The sequence below is a fragment of the Oncorhynchus mykiss genome, chromosome 19, assembly GCF_013265735.2.
Source record: "Oncorhynchus mykiss isolate Arlee chromosome 19, USDA_OmykA_1.1, whole genome shotgun sequence".
Taxonomy (NCBI): domain Eukaryota; kingdom Metazoa; phylum Chordata; class Actinopteri; order Salmoniformes; family Salmonidae; genus Oncorhynchus; species Oncorhynchus mykiss.
The window spans coordinates 65,292,504-65,308,230 of record NC_048583.1 but is presented as its reverse complement, the minus strand read 5'-3'; the positions used below and the strand labels follow the sequence as shown (position 1 = coordinate 65,308,230).

The window sequence follows — 15,727 nt, the reverse complement described above, 5'->3', positions numbered from 1 at the left end:
CTTTGCAATGTAGTCCATTTGTCACATCCCTCGCTAAAGGTAGTCAGAGTCTATGAATGGGGTACATTACTTTATCGCCCTCTTGATCAGGTCTGAGGACCACTGTCTCAATCGGATCTACGGGACTTGGTGTTTTGATGTACCCCTCTCTGGACTTAGCCTTCGGGTCGGTGCGGGACTTCCTCCCCCTGACAGACGCGACGAGTACGCCTCCACGGGGGGCAAGAAGACGGATTCCCTGGGTCCTTCTGGTAATAACTTGATACGTTTGTCTAAAACATAGTAATTTCAAACATTTCTATACAATCACATTGTGTCGCTCTACTATGCGTGGGAATACTTAAGAAAATATTTCTTAAATAAAAATCACGTGGAGCTGATTTCCTGGTGATTTTTACAGTATTTTATGGCCAATAATAAAAATTTGGCACAAAAACATTGTTATATTTTGCTCAGAAAACTCGGGGGCCCAAATAAAACCACTCCCGGGCCAAATTCAGCCACCAGTTGGGGAACCCTGACTTACAGATTCATGATATTGGCTAAACTATTTTTTAAACTTATCTAGATTGTGTACACATATAGCCTCTCTCTCTCTCTCTCTCTCTCTCTCTCTCTCTCTCTCTCTCTCTCTCTCTCTCTCTCTCTCAATATGTATATTGCAGCAAATGTAAAAACATGCCCTTCCACATCTCCTCTGCTTCATCGTGCTGAGTGTGAGACAGAATACCAATCTCCCTGTGATCTCACTGCAGCACTTTCCTATTGGTCGTTGTGGCGCTGACATTCCTGATGCTTCACACACACAGACACTGGTGGTGGGGGGGGGGGGGGGGTCAGGGGGAAGGAGAGGGGGCTGGCTGGCTGTATATAAACGAGGGCTCTGCAGCGTCGCTGAGCTGGTGCAGTGCAAGACACTCGCTCATCCTCACCGATGGTCTGCAGAACGAGGGGGACTTTAAAAAAAAATAACATCTGAAACAAAAAAAAACATCCTACATTAACAAAAAAAAATCTTGAAAAAAACAACAAAACAACAAAAAATCCATCATGAGCTACGATCCTTATATCTCCTACCGCCGCACTTGGGACAGCTACCGAGGCTCTTCTCGACCTTCCACCACCAAATCCTTCATGTACTCCCCTCTCTACTCCTCCTCTTCCTCCCGAGCCCTGGGCCTGGCGGCTGGGAAGCAGCGTCCACCCGCCTCTTCCTCACTGCCGGATGCGTCTGCACGGATGGACCTGGCCGAGGCCTCCAGCCTCAACACAGAGCTGCTGGGGCTCCGCAGTCAGGAGAAGGAGCAGCTGGTGGGCCTCAACGACCGCTTCGCCACCTACATCGACAAGGTGAGGCGCCTGGAGCAGCAGAACCGGGCCCTTCTGGCAGAGCTGGAGGCTCTCAGGCGGAGACAGAGGGACCCGTCTCGTCTTCAGGGGCTCTACGAGGGTGAAGCCCGGAGCCTCAGGGCTGCAATCGACCAGAAGACAGGAGATAAGATGCGCATGGAGGCAGAGAGGGACTACCTGAGGGACGTGTACGGGCAGCTGAAGGAGCGCTATGAGGAGGAGGCGCAGTGCCGTGTGGATGCGGAGGAGGCCCTGCAGAGGGCCCGGGAAGAAGTGGGGCGGGCCATGCTGTCTAACTGCGATGCAGAGGCCAGCGTTGTCTCCCTGGCCGAGGAGATGGGCTTCCTGAAGAAGGTGTTTGTGGAGGAGCAGGCGGAGCTGCAGGCCCAGGTTGTGGCGGCTAACGTGTGTGTTGACATGGAGGTGAGCAGGCCAGACCTGTCTGCGGCACTCAAGGAGATCCGGGCGCAGTACGAGCGGCTGGCCAATAAGAACATGCAGGCGGCCGAGGACTGGTACCGGGGGAAGTTTGAGTCCGTGGCGGAGATGGCATCGAAGAACAACGAGGCGGTGCGCTCCATCCGGGAGGAGACCATGGAATACCGCCGGCTGCTCCAATCACGCTCCTCTGAGATCGAGGCCCTGCGGAACGTCATCGAGTCGCTGAACAAACAGCTGGAGGAGCTGGAAGAGCACCAGGGGGGAGAGGTCACGAAGTACCAGGTACAGAACCACTCAATCAATCAGAACCAGGGGGAGAGGTCACGAAGTACCAGGTACAGAACCACTCAATCAATCAGAACCAGGGGGAAGAGGTCACGAAGTACCAGGTACAGAACCACTCAATCAATCAGAACCAGGGGGAAGAGGTATAAAACCAGGGGGGAGAGGTATAGAACCAGGGGGGAGCGGTATAGAACCAGGGGGAGAGGTATAGAACCAGGGGGGAGAGGTATAGAACCAGGGGGGAGAGGTATAGAACCAGGGGGGAGAGGTATATATAGCACCGGGCGGAAGAGGTATAGCACCAGGGGGGAGAGGTATAGCACCAGGGGGGAGAGGTACATGGTCTGAGAGGGAGATACGGTACACAGTGACAAAGGTATAGATGTCATAATGTGACCATTTCAAACTGGGGTAAGAACATAGCCAAAAACTCTTGTAGATATAGATGTGATCATGTGAAAGAGCAGTAGCAGGCTGCTAGCAGCACACGGGGTAGCTTACTCTGATGCTGCTGTGACTCTGATTTGGTCCCGACTCTATATGGAGAGTGTTTCACTGCACCAGCTTTCCCCAACCCCCTTCTCTCCTCTCCTACCCCCACCTCTCCTCTCCGACCCCCACCTCTCCTCTCCGACCCCCACCTCTCCTCTCCGACCCCCACCTCTCCTCTCCTACCTCCACCTCACCTCTCCAACCCCCACCTTTCCTCCCCAACCCCCACCTCACCCCACCTATACATTCCACTCCTCCCCACCTGTCCACTCCACTCCTCCCCACCTGCTCCTCTCTCTCCTCCCCTCCCCCACATCTCCTCCTCCCCCCACTTCTCCTCCTCCCCCGACCTATCCACTCCAATCCTCCCCACCTCCTCCCCATCTCCTCCTCTCTCTCCTCAGTAGTAATAGATCAGTCTGTGCAGGGAGTCGTCGTGGTCATTGTGTAGAGGTGATGGTCTCCCAGGTTTGTCAGTATTCATGGACACCTCCATAAGGAGACAAAATGACAGAGGAAGGTCATACCAAAGCTGTCATTCAGCTGAATATGTCCTTCCACTGTTTCTATATTTAGAATAATAAAGATCTGGTCTGAGACCTGGGCTGCATCTCAATACCACCAATTTCCCATATAGTGTACTACACAGGGCTCTGGTCCAGGGTAATGCATTACATAGGGAACAGTTAGGGTGTCATTTGGAACACAGGCCCTTGCTGTTTAATGGACCTGATTTTTGATATTGTGATATTGTTTCAGGTGAGGATAAATGGTCTGTTGTTTCAGGTGAGGATAAATGGTCTGTTGTTTCATGTGAGGATAAATGGTCTGTTGTTTCAGGTGAGGTTAAATGGTCTGTTGTTTCAGGTGAGGATAAATGGTCTGTTGTTTCAGGTGAGGATAAATGGTCTGTTGTTTCAGGTGAGGATAAATGGTCTGTTTGTTTCAGGTGAGGATAAATGGTCTGTTGTTTCAGGTGAGGATAAATGGTCTGTTTGTTTCAGGATAAATGGTCTGTTGTTTCAGGTGAGGATAAATGGTCTGTTGTTTCAGGTGAGGATAAATGGTCTGTTTGTTTCAGGTGAGGATACATGGTCTGTTGTTTCAGGTGAGGATAAATGGTCTGTTTGTTTCAGGTGAGGATAAATGGTCTGTTGTTTCAGGTGAGGATAAATGGTCTGTTGTTTCAGGTGAGGATAAACGTTCTGGAGTGCGACATCAACGAGGCAAAGCAGGAGATGTCTCGGTACCTCAGAGAGTACCAGGACCTTCTCAATGTTAAAATGGCTCTGGACATTGAGATCGCGGCATACAGGTAACCTTAACCTTGGTCAGCCACTACCAGCCACTATCAGCCACTATCAGCCACTATCAGCCAGTATCAAAATACATCAAGGTTCATTTGTCATACGCACAGTATGCAGCAAGAAATACACAACACAACGAAATGCTTTACTTTCAAACATGTCAATCTGGATCTACAACAACTTGTGTTTGACACGGCCAACACATTGATACGACCAACACAATGATGTGACCAACACAATGATACGACCAACACATTGATACGACCAACACATTGATACGACCAACACATTGATACGACCAACACATTGATACGACCAACACATTGATACGACCAACACATTGATACGACCAACACATTGATACGACCAACACATTGCTACGGCCAACACATTGATACGACCAACACATTGATACGACCAACACATTGATGTGACCAACACATTGATACGACCAACACATTGATACGACCAACACATTGATACGACCAACACAATGATGTGACCAACACAATGATACGACCAACACATTGATACGACCAACACAATGATACGACCAACACATTGATACGACCAACACATTGATACGACCAACACATTGATACGGCCAACACATTGATACGACCAACACATTGATGTGACCAACACAATGATACGACCAACACATTGATACGGCCAACACATTGATACGACCAACACATTGATACGACCAACACAATGATACGGCCAACACATTGATACCACCAACACATTGATACGACCAACACAATGATACGGCCAACACATTGATACGACCAACACATTGATACGACCAACACATTGATACGGCCAACACATTGATACGACCAACACATTGATGTGACCAACACAATGATACGACCAACACATTGATACGGCCAACACATTGATACGACCAACACATTGATACGACCAACACAATGATACGGCCAACACATTGATACCACCAACACATTGATACGACCAACACAATGATACGACCAACACATTGATACGGCCAACACATTGATACCACCAACACATTGATACGACCAACACAATGATACGACCAACACATTGATACGACCAACACATTGATACGGCCAACACATTGATACGACCAACACATTGATACGACCAACACAATGATGTGACCAACACATTGATACGGCCAACACATTGATACGACCAACACATTGATACGGCCAACACATTGATACGGCCAACACATTGATACGACCAACACATTGATACGACCAACACATTGATGTGACCAACACATTGATGTGACCAACACATTGATACGACCAACACAATGATGTGACCAACACAATGATACGACCAACACATTGATACGACCAACACATTGATACGACCAACACATTGATGTGACCAACACAATGATACGACCAACACATTGATACGACCAACACATTGATACGACCAACACATTGATGTGACCAACACAATGATACGACCAACACATTGATACGGCCAACACATTGATACGGCCAACACATTGATACGACCAACACATTGATACGACCAACACATTGATACGACCAACACATTGATACGACCAACACAATGATACGACCAACACATTGATACGACCAACACATTGATACGACCAACACATTGATGTGACCAACACAATGATACGACCAACACATTGATACGACCAACACATTGATACGACCAACACATTGATGTGACCAACACAATGATACGACCAACACATTGATACGGCCAACACATTGATACGACCAACACAATGATACGACCAACACATTGATACGGCCAACACATTGATACGGCCAACACATTGATACGACCAACACATTGATACGACCAACACATTGATACGACCAACACATTGATACGACCAACACATTGATACGACCAACACATTGATACGGCCAACACATTGATGTGACCAACACATTGATACGACCAACACAATGATGTGACCAACACAATGATACGACCAACACATTGATACCACCAACACATTGATGTGACCAACACATTGATACGGCCAACACATTGATACGACCAACACATTGATGTGACCAACACATTGATGTGACCAACACATTGATACGACCAACCTATTGATACGACCAACACATTGATACGGCCAACACATTGATGTGACCAACACATTGATACGACCAACACATTGATACGACCAACACATTGATACGACCAACACATTGATACGACCAACACATTGATGTGACCAACACATTGATGTGACCAACACATTGATACGACCAACCTATTGATACGACCAACACATTGATACGGCCAACACATTGATGTGACCAACACATTGATACGACCAACACATTGATACGACCAACACAATGATACGACCAACACATTGATACGACCAACACATTGATGTGACCAACACATTGATACGACCAACCTATTGATACGACCAACACATTGATACGGCCAACACATTGATGTGACCAACACATTGATACGGCCAACACATTGATACGACCAACTCATTGATACGACCAACACATTGATACGACCAACACATTGATACGGCCAACACATTGATACGGCCAACACATTGATACGGCCAACACATTGATACGACCAACACATTGATACGACCAACACATTGATACGGCCAACACATTGATACGACCAACTCATTGATACGACCAACACATTGATACGACCAACACATTGATACGGCCAACACATTGATACGACCAACACATTGATGTGACCAACACAATGATACGACCAACACATTGATACGGCCAACACATTGATACGACCAACACATTGATACGGCCAACACATTGATACGACCAACACATTGATACGACCAACACATTGATACGACCAACACATTGATACGACCAACACATTGATACGGCCAACACATTGATACGACCAACACATTGATGTGACCAACACAATGATACGACCAACACATTGATACGGCCAACACATTGATACGACCAACACATTGATGTGACCAACACAATGATACGACCAACACATTGATACGGCCAACACATTGATACGACCAACACATTGATGTGACCAACACAATGATACGACCAACACATTGATACGGCCAACACATTGATACGACCAACACATTGATGTGACCAACACAATGATACGACCAACACATTGATACGGCCAACACATTGATACGACCAACACATTGATGTGACCAACACAATGATACGACCAACACATTGATACGACCAACACATTGATACGACCAACACATTGATACGACCAACACATTGATACGACCAACACATTGATGTGACCAACACATTGATGTGACCAACACATTGATACGACCAACACATTGATGTGACCAACACATTGATACGACCAACACATTGATACGACCAACACATTGATACGACCAACACATTGATACGACCAACACATTGATACGACCAACACATTGATACGACCAACACATTGATACGACCAACACATTGATACGACCAACACATTGCTACGGCCAACACATTGATACGACCAACACATTGATACGACCAACACATTGATGTGACCAACACAATGATACGACCAACACATTGATACGACCAACACATTGATACGACCAACACATTGATACGACCAACACATTGATACGACCAACACATTGCTACGGCCAACACATTGATACGACCAACACATTGATACGACCAACACATTGATGTGACCAACACAATGATACGGCCAACACATTGATACGACCAACACATTGATACGACCAACACATTGATACGACCAACACATTGATACGACCAACACATTGATACGACCAACACATTGATACGACCAACACATTGATACGACCAACACATTGATACGACCAACACATTGATACGACCAACACATTGATACGACCAACACATTGATACGACCAACACATTGATGTGACCAACACATTGATACGACCAACACATTGATACGACCAACACATTGATACGACCAACACATTGATACGGCCAACACATTGATACGACCAACACATTGATACGACCAACACATTGATACGACCAACACATTGATACGACCAACACATTGATACGACCAACACATTGATACGACCAACACATTGATACGACCAACAATTTAATATATATTTTCTTCACAGGAAACTGCTGGAGGGAGAAGAATTCAGGCTGACCTTCTCTGCCCTGAACTAAATCCTCTTCACACTGAACCCCAATAACCCCGAACCCCAATATCTCAATAGCCTATACCCTAACCTAAACCATACTCTTTAGTCTTATAGCCCTACCATTGGTCCTCCTTCCACCCTTACCTATACCCCATACTACCCCACCCTTACCTAAACCCCATTCTACCCCACCCTTACCTAAACCCCATACTACCCCACCCTTACCTAAACCCCATACTACCCCACCCTTACCTAAACCCCATACTACCCCACCCTTACCTAAACCCCTTACTATCCCACCCTTACCTAAACCCCATACTACCCCACCCTTACCTAAACCCCATACTACCCCACCCTTACCTAAACCCCATACTACCCCACCCTTACCTAAACCCCATACTACCCCACCCTTAACTAAACCCCATACTACCCCACCCTTACCTAAACCCCATAGTACCCCACCCTTACCTGAACCCCATACTACCCCACCCTTACTACTCCAACCTTACCTAAACCCCATACTACCCCACCCTTACCTAAACCCCTTACTACCCCACCCTTACCTAAACCCCATACTACCCCACCCTTACCTAAACCCCATACTACCCCACCCTTACCTAAACCCCATAGTACCCCACCCTTACCTAAACCCCATACTACCCCACCCTTACCTAAACCCCATAGTACCCCACCCTTACCTAAACCCCATACTACCCCACCCCACCCTTACCTAAACCCCATACTACCCCACCCCACCCTTACCTTCCTCCCCATAACTCATCCCCACTGTACCACCCTAATCTAGTACCACCCTAATCTAGCACCACCCTAATCTAGTACCACCCTAATCTTGAACAAACCCCCCTAAGCGTCCTGAACGTCACCCTTCCGAAGACAGATGTGCCCTTGTTCTACACAAGAGGTCCACGATGAAGAGGTCCCCCTTCTTCTCCACACTGATGTTGTGACATCATACATCAACAAAATGGCCGCCAGGCAGAAGACTGCTGAGATACGCTGCACTGCATTAGCTCATACAGCTCAGCCTGTGAGCAATATCCTCCTGCTAGAGTTCCCCATCTCTGTTAGCCTGGTCCCAGATCAGTTTGTGCTGCCATGTCATCGGCTTATGGTCTCTGTCACACCAGCAGAAACAGATCTGGGCTACATCGCCATGATATCCAAGCATCAGGCTCAGTATTTCATTTGACTATCCCCTCCCCCATTGTGCAAACATTTGACCAATTGTTTGTAAAGGAGGACTTTATTAAAATGTAATTTAGCTTTGGATGCTTGGATTGTATCTGTGTGTTGTTCTCATGCTGATAGAAAGCTGTTGTGGGCGTATTGATTAGGAATATATTGATGTGGAGCTCTGTCAACAGGATATTGATCCTGAACTGATCAGCACCCCAGGTTCTGTAACCGGTGGAACAGTAACCTTTAAAGTTTATTGACCTTACCTTCTCTGTTACTCTTTCATGATATTTCCATCCTCTTATCAAATTTCCACAAGCTTCAGTCAGGCGAAGATAAGACATGTTGTTTATGAAACAAATACTAAGCCAAGCGGTCTCTTGCCGTAGGAATGACAAGCTGTGTGTCAGGAAATGTCATGTAAGACTGCATTATTAAGAGCTTAGTTTCACAGGTTTCTCCCTGTGATCTTAGAGAAATAACTCTGTTATCTTCTGTTAGCCCTTTTCTGTTCTGTAAGACCTTCCGAACCTAGCCTGGGTACCAGTCTGTTTGTGCTAACATTCCGCCCCTTGTCATACCAAACATGTTTGTCATATGACACGGAGTACAAGGGGTGGAATGGTAGCACAAAACACGTCTGGATTTCAGACTGGTCTGAACCTACAAGCTACAAGTAAATAGTTAAACAACTGAAGAACAACTTAGCCTGGTAACAGAAGTTTCCAGCCTGGTATCTCAAGCTCTTTGCTGTGCATATGTACGCCGACTGATCCTAGATCTGAAACTATCCCAAGTCTGCACCTTATACTGTATGCGTGGTATACCTGTAAGGGCCAGCAACTTGCTGAATAAAATTACATAACTGAACTGCAAATGATTGCGTAAAATTGTTTTATATTTTTATACAATGTGATTGAATTATTCTAGCGTGGGGTCAAACAAAAGCATGTCTTGTAGGCTTTGGTGACCTCTTTATTACTAAAGTAGAAGAGCTTCTTCCTGCCTTCCTCTGATATAGTGACCCATCCAGCGTGATGTTATGTGTAGACTATAGATAACAGTACAGGCGACGTTCAGGCGATGTTCTTCACCAGAATAATAATTCTCCCAGTGATCTGGGGTATATATATGTTGTTTGTGGGCATAGACCGTATGTTAATTACAGTGTATATATATATATATATATACATACAGAGCACACACCTTACATATAGGTCAGACACTGAGCAGCACTGCAGCATATCCCACAAACCCCTGTTCCTGGCAGGCAGCCGTGTGAAAATGCAATGTGTTGGCGGCTTGGTGCTGCATTGTTGTATCAGCACGATTCTATCCAGCCAGTAGGATGCAGCATATCCTTAACATACTGCACCCACTGGGGGGGGGGGGGGGGGGGGGGGGGGGACACAGAGAGAGTAAAACATACTGCACCCACTGGGAGGGAGGGAGGGAGGGAGGGGGGGGGGGGGGGGGGGACACAGAGAGAGTAAAACATACTGCACCCACAGGGGGGGGGGGGGGGGGGGGGGAGAGACACAGAGAGAGAAAATATCTCCAACTCCTAATCAGACACAACCCAGCAGGCACAGGTCGTTGTACGACGGGCAGATTGTGGTTGTTTTTGAAAGGTTTTTTTTAAGAGTAATTTCTTTAGACATCAATACGACGTCTTCTAGACTTCTAAAGAGAAAATGTAAAAACGTCCATATTCAACAAGGAATGCGACCTGCCTAAGAGACGTCTTTTTTTCTGGCGTCTCTCGTAACTCATATCCAAACAAAAATATGACCTGTTTATTTACGACCTCCCAATATTACAAATGAAACGCTGTGCTCCTACGTCTGACAGCAGCCATGTTCACTGCAACCCATATGTATAGTACTTCACACCACTACACCCAGCTCCTATGACAACGGTGAGATCTTCTGCAAAGAGGAAATAGGCTTTTTAAAATAGCAAACACATCCTAAGGTCACAGTCACAATCACTGTTGAACATGTATTTTGTACCAGCATATAATTAAGCAATAAGGCCTGAGGGGGTGTGGTAAATGGCCAATATACCACGGCTAAGGGCTGTTCTTAGGCACGACGCAACACCGAGTGCTTGGACACAGCCCTTAGCCGTGGTAAATTGGCCATATATCACAAACCCCCCGAGGTTCCTTATTTCTATTATTTTGGTTACCAACAAAATTAGAGCAGTAAAAAATAACTGTTTTGTCATACCCGTCGTCAGCCAATCAGCATTCAGGGCTCGAACCACCCAGTTTATAATTTTGATTAGACAGATATTTATCTTGGAATAACAAAACCCCATCAGTAAGGAAAATAAATCTCTAGGTCTTTATTAACTGACATGTATAAAAGCAACAGATACCATTAATAAGAAGGGGCTAGAAGCGTATTATATGGTGAGCTACTGAGTGGCTGGGAGAGGCAAGCCCCATACTATTATGGAGGACTTCATTATTCCTGCTGCCACGGATATGGCTGGGACAATGCTGGGGGAAAAAGGCAAAAAAAAAACTATACAGAAAATGCCTTGATCAAACAACACTGTTTCACGACCCATCTGTGACATGGCAGGATATGTTTTGAAACAATTACTGCTTCACATACAAGCCAGTGAATTCTATGCGTTACAGCTGGTCAACAGACGTGGGCTCCTGGTATATGTCTGTTACGTTTTTTTTTGGGGGGGGGGGGGGTCAATTAAGGAAGACATCCTCTTCTGCAAACCACTGGAAACCAGGACAACAGGAGAGGATATTTTTAAAGTACTGGACAGCTTTGTGACATCAAATGGACTTTGGTGGTCAAGATGTGTTGGTATCTGTACTGATGGTGCAAAAGCCATGACAGGGAGACATAGTGGAGTGGTAATACGTGTGTAAGCAGTTGCTTCCGACGCCACTTGGGTACACTGCAGCATCCACCGAGAGGCTCTTGGGTACACTGCAGCATCCACCGAGAGGCTCTTGGGTACACTGCAGCATCCACCGAGAGGCTCTTGGGTACACTGCAGCATCCACCGAGAGGCTCTTGGGTACACTGCAGCATCCACCGAGAGGCTCTTGGGTACACTGCAGCATCCACCGAGAGGCTCTTGGGTACACTGCAGCATCCACCGAGAGGCTCTTGGGTACACTGCAGCATCCACCGAGAGGCTCTTGGGTACACTGCAGCATCCACCGAGAGGCTCTTGGGTACACTGCAGCATCCACCGAGAGGCTCTTGGGTACACTGCAGCATCCACCGAGAGGCTCTTGGGTACACTGCAGCATCCACCGAGAGGTTCTTGCTGCCAAGGGAAAGCCTGACAGCTTGAAAGGCGTTTTGGACACTACAGTGAAAATGGTTAACTTTGTTAAAGCAAGGCCCCTGAACTTTTGTCTATTTTCTGCATTATGCAATGATATGGGCAGCGACCATGTAACGCTTTTACAACATACAGAAGTGTGCTGGTTATCAATGTGCAAAGTATTGGGGCGGCAGGTAGCCTAGTGGTTAGAGTGTTAGACCAGTAACCGAAAGGTTGCAAGATCAAGTCCCCGAGCTGACAAGGTCAAAATCTGTTGTTCTGCCCCTGAACAAGGCAGTTAACCCACTGTTCCTAGGTCGTCATTGTAAATAAGAATTTGTTCTTAACTGACTAGCCTAGGTCAAAAAAAGGTCAAATTGACAGATTTTTTTAAATTGAGAGACAAGCTTAAATGTTCTATACTGACCATAATTTTCACTTATCTGACCGCTTGCATGATGACCAGTTTCTCACACGACTGGCCTATCTGGGTGATGTTTTTATCGCCTGAATGATCTGAATCTAGGATTACAGGGACTCTCCACAACTATATTCAATGTGCGGGACAAAATTGAGGCTATGATTCAGAGGTCGGAGCTCTTCTCTGTCTGTATTAACAAGGACAACACACAGGTCTTTCCATCATTGTATGATTTATTTTGTGTGCAAATGAACTCCAGCTTACAGACAACGTCAAATGTGATATAGCGAAGCACCTGAGGGAGCTGGGTTCGCAATTACGCAGGTAATTTCCCGAAACGGATGACACAAACAACTGGATTCATTATCCCTTTCATGCCCTGCCTCCAGTCCACTTACTGATATCTGAACAAGAGAGCCTCATCAAGATTGCAACAAGTGGTTCTGTGAAAATGTAATTTAATCAGAAGCCACTGACAGATTTCCTGATAGGGCTGCGCTCAGAGTATCCTGCCTTGGCAAATCGCGCTGTTAAGACACCGATGCCATTTGCAACCACGTGCCTATGTGAGAGTGGATTCTCGGCCCTCACTAGCATGAAAACTAAATACAGGCACAGACTGTGTGTGGAAAATGATTAAAGACTGAGACTCTCTCCAACACAACCCAACATTGCAGAGTTACGTGCATCCTTTCAAGCACACCCTTCTCATTGACCTGTGGTGAGTTATTCACCATTTTAGATGAACAAACAAGGTTTTACATGTAAGATGACTAAACACTTTCTTATTGAATACTATTATTGTATTATTCGTGCCCTGGTCCTATAAGAGCTCTTTGTCACTTCAAACTCATTCTTATGTTTAATAAATGTATAGTGTGTGTGTGTGGCGTGTTTACAATGTCAAAACAAAACAACATTTGAGAGTGGGCTGACCCTGGTGACCCAGGGGGTACGCAGCTGGAGGTTGAATGTTTGAAGGGGTACGGGACTATAACAAGTTTGAGAATCACTGATCTGGAGGACCCTTCAGTTTTCTTCCCAGAGCGACCTCGGCCGGAGAGAAGCCTGTGCTCTCATGGTAGAACAGAACTCTACCAGCCACAGATCTCCGTTCTGGTGATTAACCTTGACGTGAGCGGCTAACATCGTCTTTAGGGTCTGGTTAACCCTCACCGTCAAGTTAGTTTGGGGATGGTAGCTGGTAGTAAGTTTCTGAACAAGCCCCAATGGTTGCAGAGCTCCTTCAGCAGCTGACTTGTGAACTGCGGCCCAAATGTATATAAGAGGAACTATGGGGTACCCCATCGAAGGAAGATCTCCTGCCTGAGTATGTTGACTATCTTGGGAGTCTTAGCATCCTGCAGTGGGAAGCGTTCAACCCACTTTGAACCGCAGTCAACAATGACGAGCAGGTAGTGGTCACCATTTTCGCTTCTTGGGAAGGGTCCCATCAGATCCAGCATCTCATCCGGGTCCCTCACGGCAGTGAACTGGGGGAGTCTGGCTGGTTTCCAGCACATGGGCTTGTAATGCTGGCAGACAGTTTTGTGTATGACCTCGTTTCTGAATGACCTCGTTTCTGACTTTGGGACTGTAGATAACTGGCTCCGTCAAAAGTTTGGACACACCTCCTCATTCAAGGGGTTTTTCTTTATTTTTTACTATTTTCTACATTGTAGAATAATAGTGAAGACATCAAAACTATGATTACTACATGATTCAATATTATGGAATAATGTAGTACCCACAAAAAGGTGTTAAACAAATCAAATATATGTTATATTTCTTCAAAGTAGCCACCCTTTGCCTTGATGACAGCTTTGCACACTATTGGCATTCTCTCAACCAGCTTCACCTGGAATGCTTTTCCAACAGTCTTGAAGGAGTTCTTTAGTAGTGGTTTCTTTGCAGCAATTCGAACATGAAGGCCTGATTCACACAGTCTCCACTGAACAGTTGATGTTGAGATGTGTCTGTTACTTGAACTCTGTGAAGCATTTCTTTGGGCTGCAATCAGAGGTGTAGTGAACTCTAATGAACTAATCCTCTGCAGCAGAGGTAACTCCTGATCTTCCTTTCCTGTGGCGGTCCTCATGAGAGGTTTCATCATGGCGCTTGATGATTTTTGCGACTGACCTTGAAGAAACTTTCAAAGTTCTTGACATTTTCTGGATTGACTGATCTTCATTTATTAAAGTAATGATGGACTGTCATTTCTCTTTGCATATTTGAGCTGTTCTTACCCTAATGTGGACTTAGAACCTATTTGGTAATATACCATCTTCTGTATACCAAAACAACTGATTGGCTCAAACGCATTAAGAAGGAAAGCAATTACACAAATTAACTTAAGGCACACCTGTTAATTGAAATGCATTCCAGGTGACTACCTCATGAAGCTGGTTGAGAGAATGCCAAGAGTGTACAAAGCTGTCATCAAGGTAAAGTGTGGCTACTTTGAAGAAACTAAAATCTAACATTTTAGTTGGTTGCTACCTGATTTCATATGTGTTATTTCATAGTTTTGATGTCTTCAGTATTATTCTACAACCTAGAAAATAGTAAGAAATAAAGAAAAACCTTGGAATGAGTAGATGTTGCCTGGTACTGTATATACTTGATTTTGAATAGGCCCCAAGGTGTCACAAAGGCTGTCCTTCTGCTCGCTAGCAGGATCCATCTTCCAGTAGCCGTTAGATGGTCATGGAACTGAAGACCTTTGCTCCATGCAGCGACTCAAGGATT

General features: G+C 45.8%; 1 protein-coding gene across 2 annotated transcripts; it reads left to right on the top strand.

Annotated features, from left to right (window-relative positions):
• The first annotated feature begins 891 nt into the window (after positions 1-891).
• On the top strand, positions 892-10,129 carry si:dkey-33c12.3 (uncharacterized protein LOC335380 homolog). Of its 2 annotated transcripts, XM_036955418.1 has the most exons (3): positions 892-2,073; positions 3,759-3,883; positions 8,029-10,129. In XM_036955418.1, the coding sequence occupies exons 1-3, from the start codon at positions 1,051-1,053 to the stop codon at positions 8,078-8,080; spliced, it is 1,200 nt and encodes a 399-aa protein (XP_036811313.1). In that variant the 5' UTR covers positions 892-1,050; the 3' UTR covers positions 8,081-10,129. The 2 variants fall into 2 exon arrangements, with proteins under 2 accessions (XP_036811313.1, XP_036811314.1); XM_036955419.1 differs by lacking the exon at positions 8,029-10,129 and having other exon boundaries at positions 892-2,126; positions 3,759-3,888.
• Positions 10,130-15,727: the final 5,598 nt, after the last annotated feature.

Coding starts and splice junctions, on each gene's coding strand:
- si:dkey-33c12.3 (XM_036955418.1), top strand. CDS start 1,051: ATGAGCTACGATCCTTATATCTCCTACCGCCGCACTTGGGACAGCTAC. Junction 2,074..3,758: donor GAGAGGTCACGAAGTACCAG/GTACAGAACCAC, acceptor CTGTTGTTTCAG/GTGAGGATAAACGTTCTGGA. Junction 3,884..8,028: donor ATTGAGATCGCGGCATACAG/GTAACCTTAACC, acceptor TTTTCTTCACAG/GAAACTGCTGGAGGGAGAAG.